The sequence below is a fragment of the Stenella coeruleoalba genome, assembly GCF_951394435.1.
Source record: "Stenella coeruleoalba genome assembly, chromosome: 2".
Lineage (NCBI taxonomy): Eukaryota > Metazoa > Chordata > Mammalia > Artiodactyla > Delphinidae > Stenella > Stenella coeruleoalba.
The window spans coordinates 142,227,972-142,242,293 of record NC_137147.1 but is presented as its reverse complement, the minus strand read 5'-3'; the positions used below and the strand labels follow the sequence as shown (position 1 = coordinate 142,242,293).

Sequence of the window (14,322 nt, the reverse complement as noted above, 5' to 3'; positions counted from 1 at the left end):
CCCGTGGTGTTAGCAGACAGTGAGTGAACTGCAATCAAACTAAAACCCTGTTAGGAAAAAAACGAACAAAACCTTTTTATTAAAATGCTTCTGGATGTGGGCAGTTGGAATTGCATAGTCTGTTCAAATGGCAGTGGTCCACACACAAGCGGCTTGAAACAAAAGTGCAAAATCCAGAGCCAGCCTGTGGGTCAGGAAGCCTGGCCAGGACTCCTCACGTGGCCTTGAGGAGTTCACAGCCTCCCTCTGACCTCGGCTTCTCCGTCTGCAGAAGGTGGCTGAAGCCTGGGCAAGAGCTATTGTTTTCAATCCAAGCTCCTGGAAGGGCTGAGTGAGGAAGGGGCAGGATTCTGGACTCAGAATCCCCTCCCCCTCCCTTCCCCCACCACAGGCCACTCCTCTGCCTGCTGGTCTGCTGAGGGTCCGTGAAAGACTTCCTTTGGGCCAGAGGCCCTGTGGTAAAGAGAGCTAGAAAACTAAGAAACTCCTTGCCTCTGAGACCCTTCTCTTGCTAACCGTGGGATCCCAAAGGAGTGTCGCGATCCCGTGTCTGAGCCACCGTGTTGCAGTATAAGCTGTGGTGGCAAAGCCAAATAATTTATGCAAAAATTTGCTTTATGAACCAAAAATTCCTTAGGTGGTATCTTACAAAAGTGGACTTTGAACACGCAGACCCATTGCCAAGGGTACTAGGTCCTGCCGCACCAGGCTACAAACAGAAAACTGTGCTTCTCCCTACCGGATGTCTGATACAGCCAGTTGTGGGCTCCCTGGAGTCCTGGGTGATTGTCACTGGAGAGAATGACTTTGTTCTGCAGTTTTGATCAGTAAACTTGACAAGGCAGGTCCTGAGGGCCTGCGGACAGAGTCCTTGATTTAAGGTTGTAAAATACGGGGGCCCTGCCTCCTGGTGGAAACACACAGGAGGCTCCCTACACTGGCCTACCCGCGGCCCTCTCCCTCTGCCCTCATTGAGAGGCAAAGGACTGGAAATAGGCCTTCCCGGGACACCTTTGCTTCTCACAGGCTGTCCCGTAGGATTATTGCAACTAGATTTTACTTGGATAAACTGTGAGGTTTGTTGCCTGGGGGTTCTGTGAAGTCAGAAGGCAAGGGGAGGGCCAGGCTCTGGCCCTGCAAAACCTGCAGCTGCCCTGCCCTTCCCGTCCACCAGGAGGTGCTGAGACCTCAGGGCAGGATGCTCTCAGGCCCACACTTATGCAGTGCCTCCTGAAGCTGTCCACCCAGAGCTGTCCACCAGGGGCCACATCAGGCCTGGCTGTAGATGGAGCAGGAGGGGGTGATGGCGCCACGATGGATGCTGCAATTTCCTTCCACTTCGGGCTGACCCCAGGTCTCTGCGTTGTCACAGTGGCTGTTTCCTTCAGGGTGAGGGATGCAGTGGTTCCCATGGAAACCAAGGTCTGGAGGGAATGGGAGCAGAATTTCTGCCTGTCCCTGTTGCTCCTACAGTGAACTGGGTGTCAGGGACACTGCCTGGTGCTGGAGGAGGGGTCAGCTGTCCACCAGAGGGTGAGGGCTGCTGTTCCACCAGAAGGAAAGCCGGTGGTGAGAAGCCAGCTCCTGCCCTGCAGACTGCCCAGCGCTGAGCCTGGAATCCTGAGCAGGGGCCCTCAGAAGATCTTGAAGCCCTTCAACAGTGTCAGGGTGGGTGCCTTGCGCTTGCTCTGAGCCCGGGATGACTTTACAGTGACCAGCTTGGCCTGGGCCACGGCAGGAATCTCCTTCAGGCTAGCAGTAGAAAGTGTGTTGAAGGCGCAGCTGGCCAGCCCGTGCCGGGCCGTGAGTGGGGACTGGTAATGCAGGGCCCTCTCCTCGGAGATGAAGAGGGGCCTGGCCAGGGAGTTCTTCTCCATCTCCCGCCGTGCCTCCCGTACTGCCTCGTGGAAGACGTGCTGCACGTGCTCGAAGTCCAGGCAGGCAGAGACCTCGAAAAACAGGCACCCGAACCTGCCCGCCAAGGCCACGCCCTCTGCCTGAGTGACCTGCCTGGCGGGGAAGCAGGGTGAGGCGGGGTCAGGAGCACGCATCCAAGTCAGGCAGGCCCAGGCCTACACCTGGATCCTCACTTACTAGCTCGGTGACCATCTTCATCTCTCTGAGGCTCAGTTTTCTCATCAGTAAAATGGGATAATGAGAGCTGCCTCTCAGGGTTGTTAAGATTAAGAAGACGATTTGTGTCAAGTGCCTAGCACAGTCCCTGCTTAATAAGTGGCGGCTGATGTCACCGAAGCCAGAATTTCAGAACGAGGCCGAGGGGAAGGGAGAAGCTGGCCCAAAGTCCCTGGCTAGACCCTGCCTGTGGCCAGAGGAAGATGGGTATTCCCAGCCCCACATCTCCTTGACTCCCTTGGTCAGGAAATGAGCCACCCTCAGCCCTGGCATGTGGGATCAGCTCTGGGGAAAGGCAGTGGTCTGGTTGGAAGGATGTGAGACCACAGTGTCCACAGAGGCCTGGTGGGCCGAGGTCCTGACTCAGGACGCCTGTGGTCGGCAGAGGTCTCAGGGCTCGTGGCAGGGAGTTTTGTCTGCTTGCCCAGGAGAGAGGCAGGAGAGAGCAAGGGTGACAGCACGAGAGAGGGAGCAGCACCTATTTCCAGCTTCATCCTGTACCACCTCCCATGATGATGGGATCGAGTATTTGTAACTAGGAAGGTCCTGAAAGCCATGGGAATCAGGGTGAGGAAAAATACTGGCCCTTGGATAGGTCAGATGTCCAGAAGAGGCAGGGGACAGGCGGGGGGGAGGGGTCCCTGAGGACTGGAGGCCAAGGTTTCAATGGCTAAATCTCACTGCTGAGCTGCCTCACCTGCCATTCCTGAGGACAGTGGCACAGCCTGGGAGCTGAGAGGGGACACCAGGGTGGGTATGGTGGGAAAAGGTTTCTGAGCCAAGGTTAATTTGGCAGGAGCAAAGGCTGGAAGTGGGCTAGCTCAACAGACAGAGGGAATGACTGGGACAAAAGCGTCAGGGACAGAGCACCTGATCCATTCCCCAACCAGGGTTGGTGTCCTGACTGTCAGCTCACAGATTCCTGAGGAACTCCTTTTGAAAGAATACTTGGTATTATGTGCCTTTGTGATGAACTTGAATCTGAAACTTTGTCATTGTGGGGCTTGAATAATGAGCTTTCGGAAACAAGAACCCCACACGTGCGTGTGTGTGCGTGAATGGGTGAGCCGGGCATATAACATTATTACCCTTTTTCTTATTTTGGCGTAGCCTAGCGAAAATGTTATCAGTGGTTATCACCGCTCTAACCCACATTTTACCCTTTAGCTGCAAGACACTCATGGGAGACATTGACCAATGCTCAGCTAAAAATTACATTGTCTGTGCCCATCAAATCCTGACCTACCAACCTCGGGACTTGACCAAAGAAGGAAGTGGGGACAAATCTCATGACTCCTTAGGGAAACGATGCTGCTTTGCTCTTTGCCCCCAAACCACTTTTGGACAATCCCATTGGTAAATATTGGGACCAAAACAGTGGCCTAGTTTTTTTCCTCATATTTAAAACTGGTTTATTCACAATCCAGTCTTCTGATCCCTATTCTAGGCTCTGCGGGATCTGTGATTCCTCAAAGACTACCTTTTGGCTTTAAGATCACACAACTTTGCTCATTCCCTGAGATGGAATTTGTCTGGGTCTGAGGGTCTGCCCACCTTTGAAGGCTCCTACCGTGAGCACCCTTCATGAGACCACACCCCATTTCCCCACTGCCCATCAGCCCCGATCTATATTAAGTGTTCCCTCCTTCCTAACATCAGTCAGTGGGCCTTTGGGGCCTGGGGAAGCAGGAGTGACCAGCCCTGAGAAGGAAGGGACGGGAGGAAGGCTGGTGGGGGGTGCCCTACCTCGCAGGTGGACTGGCCACACAGGACGGATGTGCTGGAGAGGGCCAGTGGGGTCACCCATCAGGTGGAGGCATCACAGTCTCAAACGCCTCAGGGGCCAGGCGGGCAACTTGGGTGTGTGGGGAGGGTGGAGGTAAGCCACGGGGAGTGTGAGGCCTGTGTTCAGCTGGAGGGGGCACGCCCCACCTCAAAGCATTCCAATTCCGGCTCTTTTAAAACACTGTGCCAGCCAAGCAAAATACGGCTGCAGCACTCAGCGGTCATCTGTCCTCTGGCCCAGTCTGTGGTCTCCGATTCAACTCCAACTCTTTCTAAGAGAACCTGCCCTCAGCACAGCCAACTGCGGGAATGAGCCTGGGGACCACGCTTGGGCGAGGCGAAAGCTGGTTGGACCAGGGAAGACACCTGACCCAGGTGGCCAATTAGAGCCTCTCTCCCCAGAATTGGAATTGGGCACTGGATGACCAGCCAGCTGTGGGGAGTGGAAACAGAAGGTCATATAGTCTCAGGAAAGCAAGGGTGAGGCTGAGAGAGACCTCAGAGCCTCAGGAGGATGGGAGGAGTGGCCTCTCTTCCGACTTTCAGGGTCCAGCTCCTGTGCAGCCCAGATGCTCTTCCCTTCCTGCCCTTGGCTGCCTGGAAGCCCTGCCCACCGTATCCTTACAACACACCCCCTTCTATCTACATCCAAGGGGATTACTCTTCTTAGCAGCCAAATAATCTCTGAAGATGACACCGCTTTTACGAGAAAGGAGAAGGCGAGCTCTAGGGTGTGGGACAAAATGCCGCACTCACCTGTACTGGGCCATGTCCAGCTTGTTGCCCAGCAGCAGAGCAGGGTAGCTGCGCTGTGTCTCCTTCTCATGCAGAGCGAGCAGCTCCAGGTAGCTGCTGCTGCCCTCGAAGCTCTGGCGGCTGTCGACGCTGTACACCACCAGGAAGGCGTGGGCCCAGTTCAGGTAGCGCTCACAGTTCCTGGGGGTGTCCTGGGGCAAAGGAGGGCAGCCTCTGTCAGGGGCAGAGGAGGCCAGGGTACAGGCCTTCACCTGAGCTGTCTCATCCCACTTCCCCGCTCCCTGCATCTCTGTATATTGTTCCCAGCAGGGCCCTTTTCAAAGGGGCACTTGAGTGTGGATTTGGCTTGTTGTGAAAGGAGACATTGTTTCTGAGCCTCACTCCCACCACCCAGCCACAGACTTGGAGACCTTGGCCTCTGGGGCACAGAGCCAAGACTCTGGCATGGCCCCTACAGAGACCTGGCTGTGCCTGGGCACTGCTGGTTTGGGGTCAGGTTCACGGTGCCCCTTTGGCTTCTGAGAAGAACTGGCATCCAGCCTTGGCGGGGGTGGTGAGGACACAGGGAGATGTATGTACTGGGCGGCGGGGCAAGGTTGGGCCAGGGGAGCCTCTGTGTAAACACGTGTGTGCACCTGTCTCCATGCGTACACAGACGTCAAGCCCCAGAGCACAGAATCTCAGAGCTGACACCAACAATCATCAGGTCTCCCCAGGCCCCTTCCTATCCCTTCTCATTTGGCACATCAATAGATTCAGGCCCAGAGAGGTCAGCACCTCAATCAGGGACGCATGGCAAATTGGAGCTTAAAAGGTTTACAGAGTCCCATCTGAGGTCCACACTCTGGAAGCAGGACTTCCCAAGAGGCTGCACTGACTCTCAGCTCTTCATGGGTCATGGGGGTAATGTTACCAGGTCTGCAGTGTCCATGACCCTCAGGTGGACAGGCTGGTGGTCCACGGTCTCCTCAGAGCTGTAGGTATCCTCTGCAACACAGACGGTCAGCCCAGTCAGAGGCAGGGCAGGCCACTTGATGGTAGGCTGGGTCTGAGTCCCAGCTTCCCTTTGCTGGATCCCTGTGCACCCCCGGGGGACTTGCTCTGGGGCTGGCTGAGCCAGGACCACTGGAAAGACCCTGGTTCTCACCCACATGGAGGACACGGGCAGACCCTCCCACCAAGGAGATGCTGCTCCACCTGTCAGGCCCAGAGCACCCGAGGGCACTCATAGAACATGCCACAGGGTACGGGATTGTGTTCTGGGTCCACCCACCACACCGGTAGGATGGAGTGTGTGTGGCTCACGGGCCCGGTGAGCAGCAGAGGCCTCAGGAGCTGCACTGCCAGCCCCTCCCACCTGAACCCCAAGCTTCTCCACCCCCTTCTCTCCAACCACAGTACCTGGCCCACAGGAAGACCCCAAGAACAATCAGGACAACCCTCTGGCCCCCGGTGGGGAAGGGACAAGAAAGGAGAAGCACACAACATGATTAAGGCAGGGGCCGGGGGCAGGGGGCGGGGAGGTGGGTCAGACCCTGTTTAGAAGACCCGAGAAGGAGGGGCAGGGGATGGGAGAGGGAAGGATTGGGAGTTTGGGATTAGCAGAGGTGAACGATTATATACAGGATGGATAAACAACAAGGTCCTACTGTATAGCACAGAGAACTATATTCAATATCCTGTAATAAATCATAATGGAAAAGAATATTTTTAAAAATGTCTCTGTGGGCTTCCCCGGTGGTGCAGTGGTTGAGAGTCTGCCTGCCGATGCAGGGGACACAGGTTCGTGCCCATGTCCAGGAAGATCCCACATGCCGCGGAGCGGCTGGGCCCGTGAGCCATGGCCGCTGAGCCTGTGCGTCTGGAGCCTGTGCGCCGCAACGGGAGAGGCCACAACAGTGAGAGGCCCGCGTACCGCAAAAAAAAAAAAAAAAAAGTCTCTGTGTATAACTGAGTCACTTTGCTGTACAGCAGAAACTGGCACAACGTTGTAAATCAACTATATTTCAATAAAGAAAAAGAGGTCCCAAGAAGGTTTTACAAGTAATCCTTGTCAAAATAATAGCAGAGGAATCTAGGATGGTTGAAAGTTTTAGGTTGGAGATGGGAATCAAACCCAACTTCAGCTACTTTTTAGCTGTGTGCCTTGGTCAAGTCATTTCAGCATTCTGAGACTCTGTTTCCTCATTTTAAAATAGGGATGATGTGATAACACTGGCTAACAGTTTTCAGGTTTTTACTCTGTGCCAGGCGCTGTGCTAAATGCTTGTCCCTGCACCATTCACAGGGCTGCATGAGGACTGGATGGGCCGCTAGGCATGGGGCCTGGCCCTCCACAAATGCCCGGTAAAGGACAGTGGGGACATAGTGCTCCAAAGTTTCCAGGGCAGGTTCACATTCCTAGGTGATTTTTTTTTTTTTTTACTTTTTATTTTGAAATAATTTTAGACTCATGTAGAAGTTGCAAAATAGTACAGAGAGTTCCTGTGTACTCTTCCCCCCCCCCCAATGTTAGCACCTTACATAACCATAGTACCATGGTCAAAACCAGGAAATTGACATTGGTACCATACTATGAACTACACCACTGACCTTATTTGGATTTCATAAGTTTTTACAAATTGTTTTCTCTAAGTTCTCATGACCTCAAACCTGAGAAAGTATCAAGTGGCCAGGCCTGCAAAGAGGACCTCACTGTCACAATCATTCTCCCTACCCCCAACTTTCCCCTGTGCCACTGGCCCACACATGTGAGTGTACTTGGCCCTCACCTTTCCCTGGGGGTGGTGGTGCCCCTGTGCCCCAAGTGACCCCAAAGAAGAACCCTCTGGGCAGAACTGGAGCCCTCTCTGCCTGTTGGTAGCAGCCACTGTGAGAAGCGTACCCCCCAGCTGTGGCGGAATTCTCTCTGAGGGCCATTGGCAGCTAAGCCAGGCCTGGACACACGCCAGGTCCACTAGCAGCCGGCAGGAGTCATAGACAGCTCCCATCCCCAGCCTGCTGTGGGGACTTGGATAAATAGCCGTTCTTGTTCAAAGACAAAAAAAAAAAAAAATCTCATGGAAAATATGCCCCAAATGTTTAACTATATTTGGTACAAGAAGAGCTGCCCCTGGATACCTATATCTCCTTCAGATTTTTCTTTATTTTCCTGCCAGAGTTGTCTGATGCATGCCTTTTAGGTGCTTCCCAGCTTCTGTGCCCAAACAGGCACCATGCTGTGCCCAGCCCAAGGAAATATATTAGCCCAACCTTGGTCTCCTACAGTCCCTTAAATGCAACAGCCTTTTGAGGTCGCTGTTAGCTCTTCCATAGAGAGATGACAGGAAGGTGAGGCCCAGAAAAGAAGAGAACTCTCCCACAGCCACACAGCACCCTATCAGAAGGAACTTGAACTTGGGGCTCTACAGTGGGACCCCCTCACTCCCTCTGCTCAGTGGACAAGCCAATTCTCCAGCTCTATCTGTGCAGAATACAGGGAAAGAGCAGAAGCGCCCCACCCAGCTGAGGCCGTGGAACATGCATGGGCAAAGTGGAGAAGGCTCAGAGGTCATGAAATCATCTTATCCAGCTCCCTCCCCCTTTGCAAGTGAGGTGACTCCAGGGGCTGGGGGTGTAGTGGGGGCTCCTTTCCAAGTCACAGTAATGTCCTGCCTCCCCATCACAAAGTCCCTGCCCTCTGGTCATTCTAGAGTCCTTTACTAAATACGGGTTTCATAACTGCTAGTTCTAAATAACATTCTTAGGACTTAAATGCTGAGAAAAGATCCCTTTCCCGAAGTATTTTTCTCTCATTTACAGCAATAATTTTTAAAATGTCACTAAAGGAGCTCTGGTCAGAGTGTGTATGGGATGATGCTTCAGAAATGGTGCCTGTACCCTTGTTGGAGCAGGATGAGGAGAAGAGCAGTGAGAAGCTTGTCATTCTGCCCTGGGAAAACCAGGTGAGATGCCCCCAATCCCTCTGTGAGAGGAGGGCGTCCTCCTGGATACCCCTGCTCGCTTCCTGGAGTGCTCAGCACAGGTGAAGCCCTTTCACAGGCACTGACTCTCTTGGCTCCTACCAACTCTAACAGTCACAACCTATAACAAGGCACAGCTCACACACAGAGCACAGTCTATTAGTCCTATCTTCCAGATGGGGAAACCAAGGCTCAGAGAGCCCAGTGCCACACAGACTTCTTACTTCAGGTCCTCGATAGCATAAGGCCACCCTTAGTGGAGGGCAACTGGAGTGGTGTCTCATCTTCCTTTGTACCTGAGGTTCTCCATGATCTTAGGCAAACCACTGAGCCCTCTCTGCCTCAGTTTCTTTACCTGTAAAATGGGGATAATAATAGGAGCTCTTCTTTAAAGGGTAATCCTAAAACCAAAATTCAAATCCCATGTTTAACAGCATCTGTGTTGTGCCTAGCAGTGCACTCCAAGTTGGAGATAGGAATGAACATCACAGGTGTCCACCTTCAAGAGGCCCCTTTGAGCTCAAGCTCTTGGAAGGTGTTTGAAAAGGGGGGAAAGGGTGGGGCTTCCCTGGTGGCGCAGTGGTTGAGAGTCCGCCTGCCGATGCAGGGGACACGGCTTCGTGCCCCGGTCCGGGAAGATCCCACATGCCGCGGAGCGGCTGGGCCCGTGAGCCATGGCCGCTGAGCCTGCGCATCCGGAGCCTGTGCTCCGCAACGGGAGAGGCCACAACAGCGAGAGGCCCGCGTACAGAAAAAAAGAAAAGGGGAAAGGGTGGTTTTACATCTCCACATGGCTAACTCTTCCTTGGATGCTCAGACCTTTCTCCACAGAAGGAAAGGCTCTGGTCCGAGAGTCCCCCCTGTTGCTGGAACCAGCCATGGGATAGTGGTGGGAATGTTCAGACAGTGGACAGGACCCCCAAGGAGCAGCACTGGCCTCCCAGAATGGCCGACAGGAGAGCGTCTGGCCATCTCTCCAGCTCAGAAGCTCTCAGGGTGTGGTACGAGACAAAAGGCTGAGGTGACTAACCACTGTGGAGCTGCCACACCCCCACCTCAGACCGTCTGACCACGCATTCCCCTACCAGTTCAGAACTCCAAAATTGCTCAACCAGGAAGCTCAAACCACCACTGTAATAGGCACCTCTGGTGGGACCCTGCCTGAAGGGTATGGATGGGGGACAGGAAGAAGAGAGACTGGAGATAGGTTGCCAAATAAAATACAAGATAACCAGTTAAATTTGAATTTCAGATAAACAGCTAATACTTTTTAGTATAAGTATGTTCCATGCAATATTTGAGGTAGGCAGAATCTGTCTTTTGAGCCACTGTCCTTGAGAATCTCCGTTTTCCCTTCCCAGACATCCCTGCTGTGTGCCTTCCCTTCCCACCCACTCCCCCACCCCGCCCATCTGACTTCGTGCTCCTGTGTCTCACTCCCCTGGGCACTGACCTCTGCTAATCGATGGGCTCCCCTCAGACCTGCTGGTGACCCTGGCCCACAAAGCTCCTTGGGCCTGCTTCCTCCGCTGTAGCCGAGGGGCTGTGTCAAAGCACAGGCGGTCACACCAAACTTTGAGGAACAAACCCCTTAAGGACTGTCCGCAAGTTGCCTACCCTGCATTCCTGACTTAGCCAGGGGACCCCCTCTGCTTCCTGTGCTTGACCCCTGGGGTTCTGTGTAAGATCTCCGTGGAAGAGGGGATTCTGCTACGTAAGGAATAAATTCTAAAAACACTGGACCAAGTAGCCTTGACATCCCTTCCTGCTCTGACACTGGGATTCAACATCCCAGCCTGGACTGAGGGGCTGAGGGGCACCAGTGGGCTGAGGAGCCCTTTCCTTCAGGCGTGAAGGGCGCAATCCATCAGAGGTCTGCTGCCGGTGGTGCTGCACTGTGGAGGTTTCATTTGTGGGACCCCAGGGTCCTCCCGGAGCCCTGGGTTTCCTCAGAGGGCCTTCAGGGGTTCCACAAACGCCTTATTCAATTCTTATGAAGGGGGAAGATAATCTAAGACTGCAACCTCCGTTTCCAAAGAGCAAAGAGTATCCAGACACCCCATTTTTCTAGTGGAAAGTTTACCATAAAGAAATGCTATAAATGTGAGCTTTAAGTTACAGTTATATTAATAAAATTCTGCTTTTATGTATTTAGATATTGGGCTTCCATGTAAGAGGTTATTTGAGGAAAAGGTCCTGCTGCTAAAATTAATTTTCAGAAACAGTGATCTAATTAACTTGGGCGAATCTCAGCCACCACAGATGGGAAGCCATTTGAGGAGAAAGAAGGAAGGAGAAGTGACGACGCATTCAATGTCTCTGTGGGTCAAGTATTACGCTACGTCTTTTACATGTGTTACTTCATTAATCCTCACAGTAATTCTCTGAGATAGGTATTTTTATGCGCATTTCACAGATGAGGAAACAGAAGCTCAGAGAGCTTAGGTGACTGCTTCAAAAGTGCACAGCCGATAAGTGACAAAGCCAGGATTCAAACTCAGCTCTGACACCAGGGCATCCCTTTTTCCAATACACCATCATGATACAGCTACCAAACAAGACTAGTTTTCTTGTGTGGTTAAAAAACTGGTTTAGAAGCCAGTATTACTAGGGAATTTCCCAAATGTCTTGTCCAGCTTTTGTGGAAAAGTACACGGAATAACCATCTGGAAGAAAAACACTTAATGGATGTGCATATTCTGCAATGCTCGATTTTTTTTTTTTTAAGTTTCATCATACTTCATATTTTAGGGCAAAGCAACTTCTCTCAGTTCTCTTAATTGGGCTAACCCCCAAGTTGTCTGGGGTGAGCTGAGGAAGGGTACATTTTTGGAACTTAAAACATTTTGTCACATGGGCTGAGTCACATGGGCTGAGTCATCAGCTGGCTCCTCCCCTCGGCCCCCAGATGTGTCGTCCTGGTCAGGCCTGGGCCCACCACGGCATATGTGTGTTTGCAGGGGAGATCCAAGTGGGCACGGCAGGAGGGACGGGGGGAGTGGGCCCTTACCCAAGTTGGGGTCATATTCGCTGATGAACCTCCTGGTCAGAAACTTCACCGTCAGGGCTGCAAGAAGGAGAAAGAAGTTGGCTCAGTCTCCCCATCGTGTCTGGCTGCTGGGCCCTGGAGCCTGCCCCTCTCATTTTAGGGAGGACTTATCTAGCCTCTGTGACCCCTCTGCTCTCTAGAGAGCGGGGGAACTGGTTTGAGAGGCTCAGAGGAAAGCAGAAATATGGGGAACCATGTCCTTTCCGGTTGCATTCTGGGATGTTTTATTTTGGAGGGGGATGGCGGCGAGAAAACAAATGAGAGGCAAGCCTAAGGGGCGTTTGTGAAGACCCTAACTAAGGGGTCTGGACCCAGGCAAGCAGTTACCTTAGGGCCAACTTGCTGAGACTCTAAGTGAAGAGAGACCTCCCCCACCCTTGACAAGGCACAAAGACTCTGAAGTGTGGAGGCATTTATCCCAGCTTTGGCTACAAGCCAAAGAGAGAGTAAGAGCTGAGTTATCAGTGGGTGATCTCTGGGAGGGATATGAACCCCCGAATCCCAAGTAAACACACTCTAGTCCTCAGTCCTCGAGTCTTGGCTCTAAGGCCTCCACACTCATCATGGGAGGGTCACAGAACATAAAACCTGGGGAAGTTCTCCCCAGGTGGAATGCATTAACAAGATTGATTTTGTTCAGAATTTAACCACATAAAGCTGAGGGCCAGCCCACTACTATACTGAACTCTTAAAAAGTAATGCAGTATTTTAAAGAAAATCCTTAAAATTCTTTCCCAGGATTCCTAACAGTGTCAGTTTGCAAACTAATACCCAGGGAATACGTATTTTAAAATTTAAATTCTTTCATTCATGTAGTCACTGGCTAAACTGTACCAGTGACAGAGCCACAGATAACAATTTGATTTTCAAAGGGAAGAGGGCAAATCTTTTCTCTAGGAAAGCATGATCCAGAGTCCCATCTCTGAGCCAGGGCGCTGGCTTCAAAAGTGGAGAGTAGGCGCCCGGTGAGTCTCACAGCTGAGTCCATGATGGCCATTCACTAATGGCTGCAGCTGGAAAACAGCCAGTGGAGAAGCCCCCTCTGCCTTCCCCCTTCAGCTGCCTGGGACTGGGAATGGTGGAGAGAGCGGTGAACCCTTTTTCTGGATCTTTGCCTATGGTGACACCCCCCACCCCCACCCCCTGGGCTCCAGCTGGGCTCCAGCTGCCAAAGGTGGTGAAGGCAGAGTTCAGTGTTGATAGAAATGGCCTGAGTGTAAATCCAAGCGCTTTGTTCATTAAGGACAGGTCGGAGGCACCTGAGACCATAGTCCAATGTGTTTCCGTAAAGTCAAGAGAGGGGTTTGACTTGAAACAAATACATTTGATAAGAATTCACACTTTGTTGCAGAATCCCAGAGAATTGGGGTGGGGAGTGGGTAGCGGCCTCTCCCTGGGAAATCCCAAAAGCCAGCGACTCTTACCACCTCCCTTCAGGGGCCTGGGGCCCCTTCTCCCCTGGCCTAAATCAAGGAGCAGCAAGGCTGCGACTGAGCTCCGTAGGGGCCCTGGGCTGGGGATCAGCGCCTAACAGGTCCCTTTGGTGCCAGTCACCAGGGCTGACTGCTGGCCAGGAAGAGGAGATGGAGGGCGGTGAACGGCAAGGGGGAGACCAGCAGAGGACTGGGAGACACAGAGACAGAGGGGAGACAGCTGGGGTCACAGACAAGGAGGACACAGACACAGTAGGGAGACACAGAGGGAAAGACAGGCCAGGAAGAGAAGACAGCTAGCTGAGCGCTGGAGGAGCTGAAAACAAGCTGAGGGAGAACCAAGCAAGAAAAGCTGAGGCAAAGAAGGTATATACCATCACGGCGTCTCATCCAACCCACCTGGGCGCAAGAAGCCCCGAAAGCCAGTGGAAGAGCCTGCCCGCAAGCCCACAGCGCCCCGTTCCCTCCACCGCTCCCTGTCTCTCGCGTCCCCGCCTGACCCCTTCCCTCCCTCCCGCACCCCACTCACCGGACTTGCCCACCCCGCGGCGCCCCAGGATGGCCAAGTTGACCTCGAGGGGTGCGCTCTGCTGCTGCCCGCTGCCCGCGCGGGGCTTCCCGAACACCGAGGACATGGCGACGCTGCGGAGAGGGAGACGGGTGCTGGCCTAAGGGCCCCGAGCAGCGTGCCTGCCCGTAGGGGCCCTCGGGAGCGAGTGGCGGCCTCTGGCACTCGCGGCCCCGGCGGCGTCGGCCTCCCGGGCCCCGCGCCTAGCAGGCAGCCTTCCCGCGGCCAGGCCCGACCGTGCGGGGAGGAGGGGCCGCGGGAGCCCGGCGGGCGGGGCCGCCCGAGCGCCGCCAAACTCCTTGTAAGGGCTGCGGAGACCCCTGCGAGCGGAAAGGATCTCCGGCCGGCCGCGCCCCCCAGGGCCTTGCTGGACCTCGAGGGCCGGGCGGCGCTGTCACCCTTCGGAGCGACCCCAAGACCCGGCGGGAAAGGACAAGTACTGGAGAGAGGGAGGCCAGGGATAGGGGCACTGAGGGGAGGGATGTTTCCAGCCTTGTCTGAACCTCCACTCAGTCACTTCCCATCCGCAAGAAGATCCACCCCTCCTTTTGTTTTACCCAGCTGGCCCCGCCTCCTCCTCCGGGAAGCCTGCCGGGTTCAACTCCGAGCCTGGTCCTTTCTCTGGATCACAAGCCA

General features: G+C 53.8%; 1 protein-coding gene across 1 annotated transcript; it reads right to left on the bottom strand.

Moving 5' to 3' along the window:
- Positions 1 to 50: 50 nt before the first annotated feature.
- On the bottom strand, positions 51 to 14,105 carry RASL12 (RAS like family 12). The gene is made up of 5 exons (XM_079912501.1): positions 13,648 to 14,105; positions 11,647 to 11,703; positions 5,588 to 5,661; positions 4,675 to 4,865; positions 51 to 2,010 (listed from the first exon to the last, which is right to left on the bottom strand). Exons 1-5 carry the CDS (start codon positions 13,751 to 13,753, stop codon positions 1,635 to 1,637), a joined length of 804 nt encoding a protein of 267 aa, XP_079768627.1. The 5' UTR covers positions 13,754 to 14,105; the 3' UTR covers positions 51 to 1,634.
- Positions 14,106 to 14,322: the final 217 nt, after the last annotated feature.

Excerpts from the sequence above, each read along its gene's own strand:
- RASL12 (XM_079912501.1), bottom strand. The coding sequence starts at position 13,753 with ATGTCCTCGGTGTTCGGGAAGCCCCGCGCGGGCAGCGGGCAGCAGCAG. Across the intron at positions 11,704-13,647 it reads CCGCGGGGTGGGCAAGTCCG|CCCTGACGGTGAAGTTTCTG; the intron begins GTGAGTGGGGTG and ends TCCTTCTTGCAG. Across the intron at positions 2,011-4,674 it reads CTGGACATGGCCCAGTACAG|GCAGGTCACTCAGGCAGAGG; the intron begins GTGAGTGCGGCA and ends CTTCCCCGCCAG.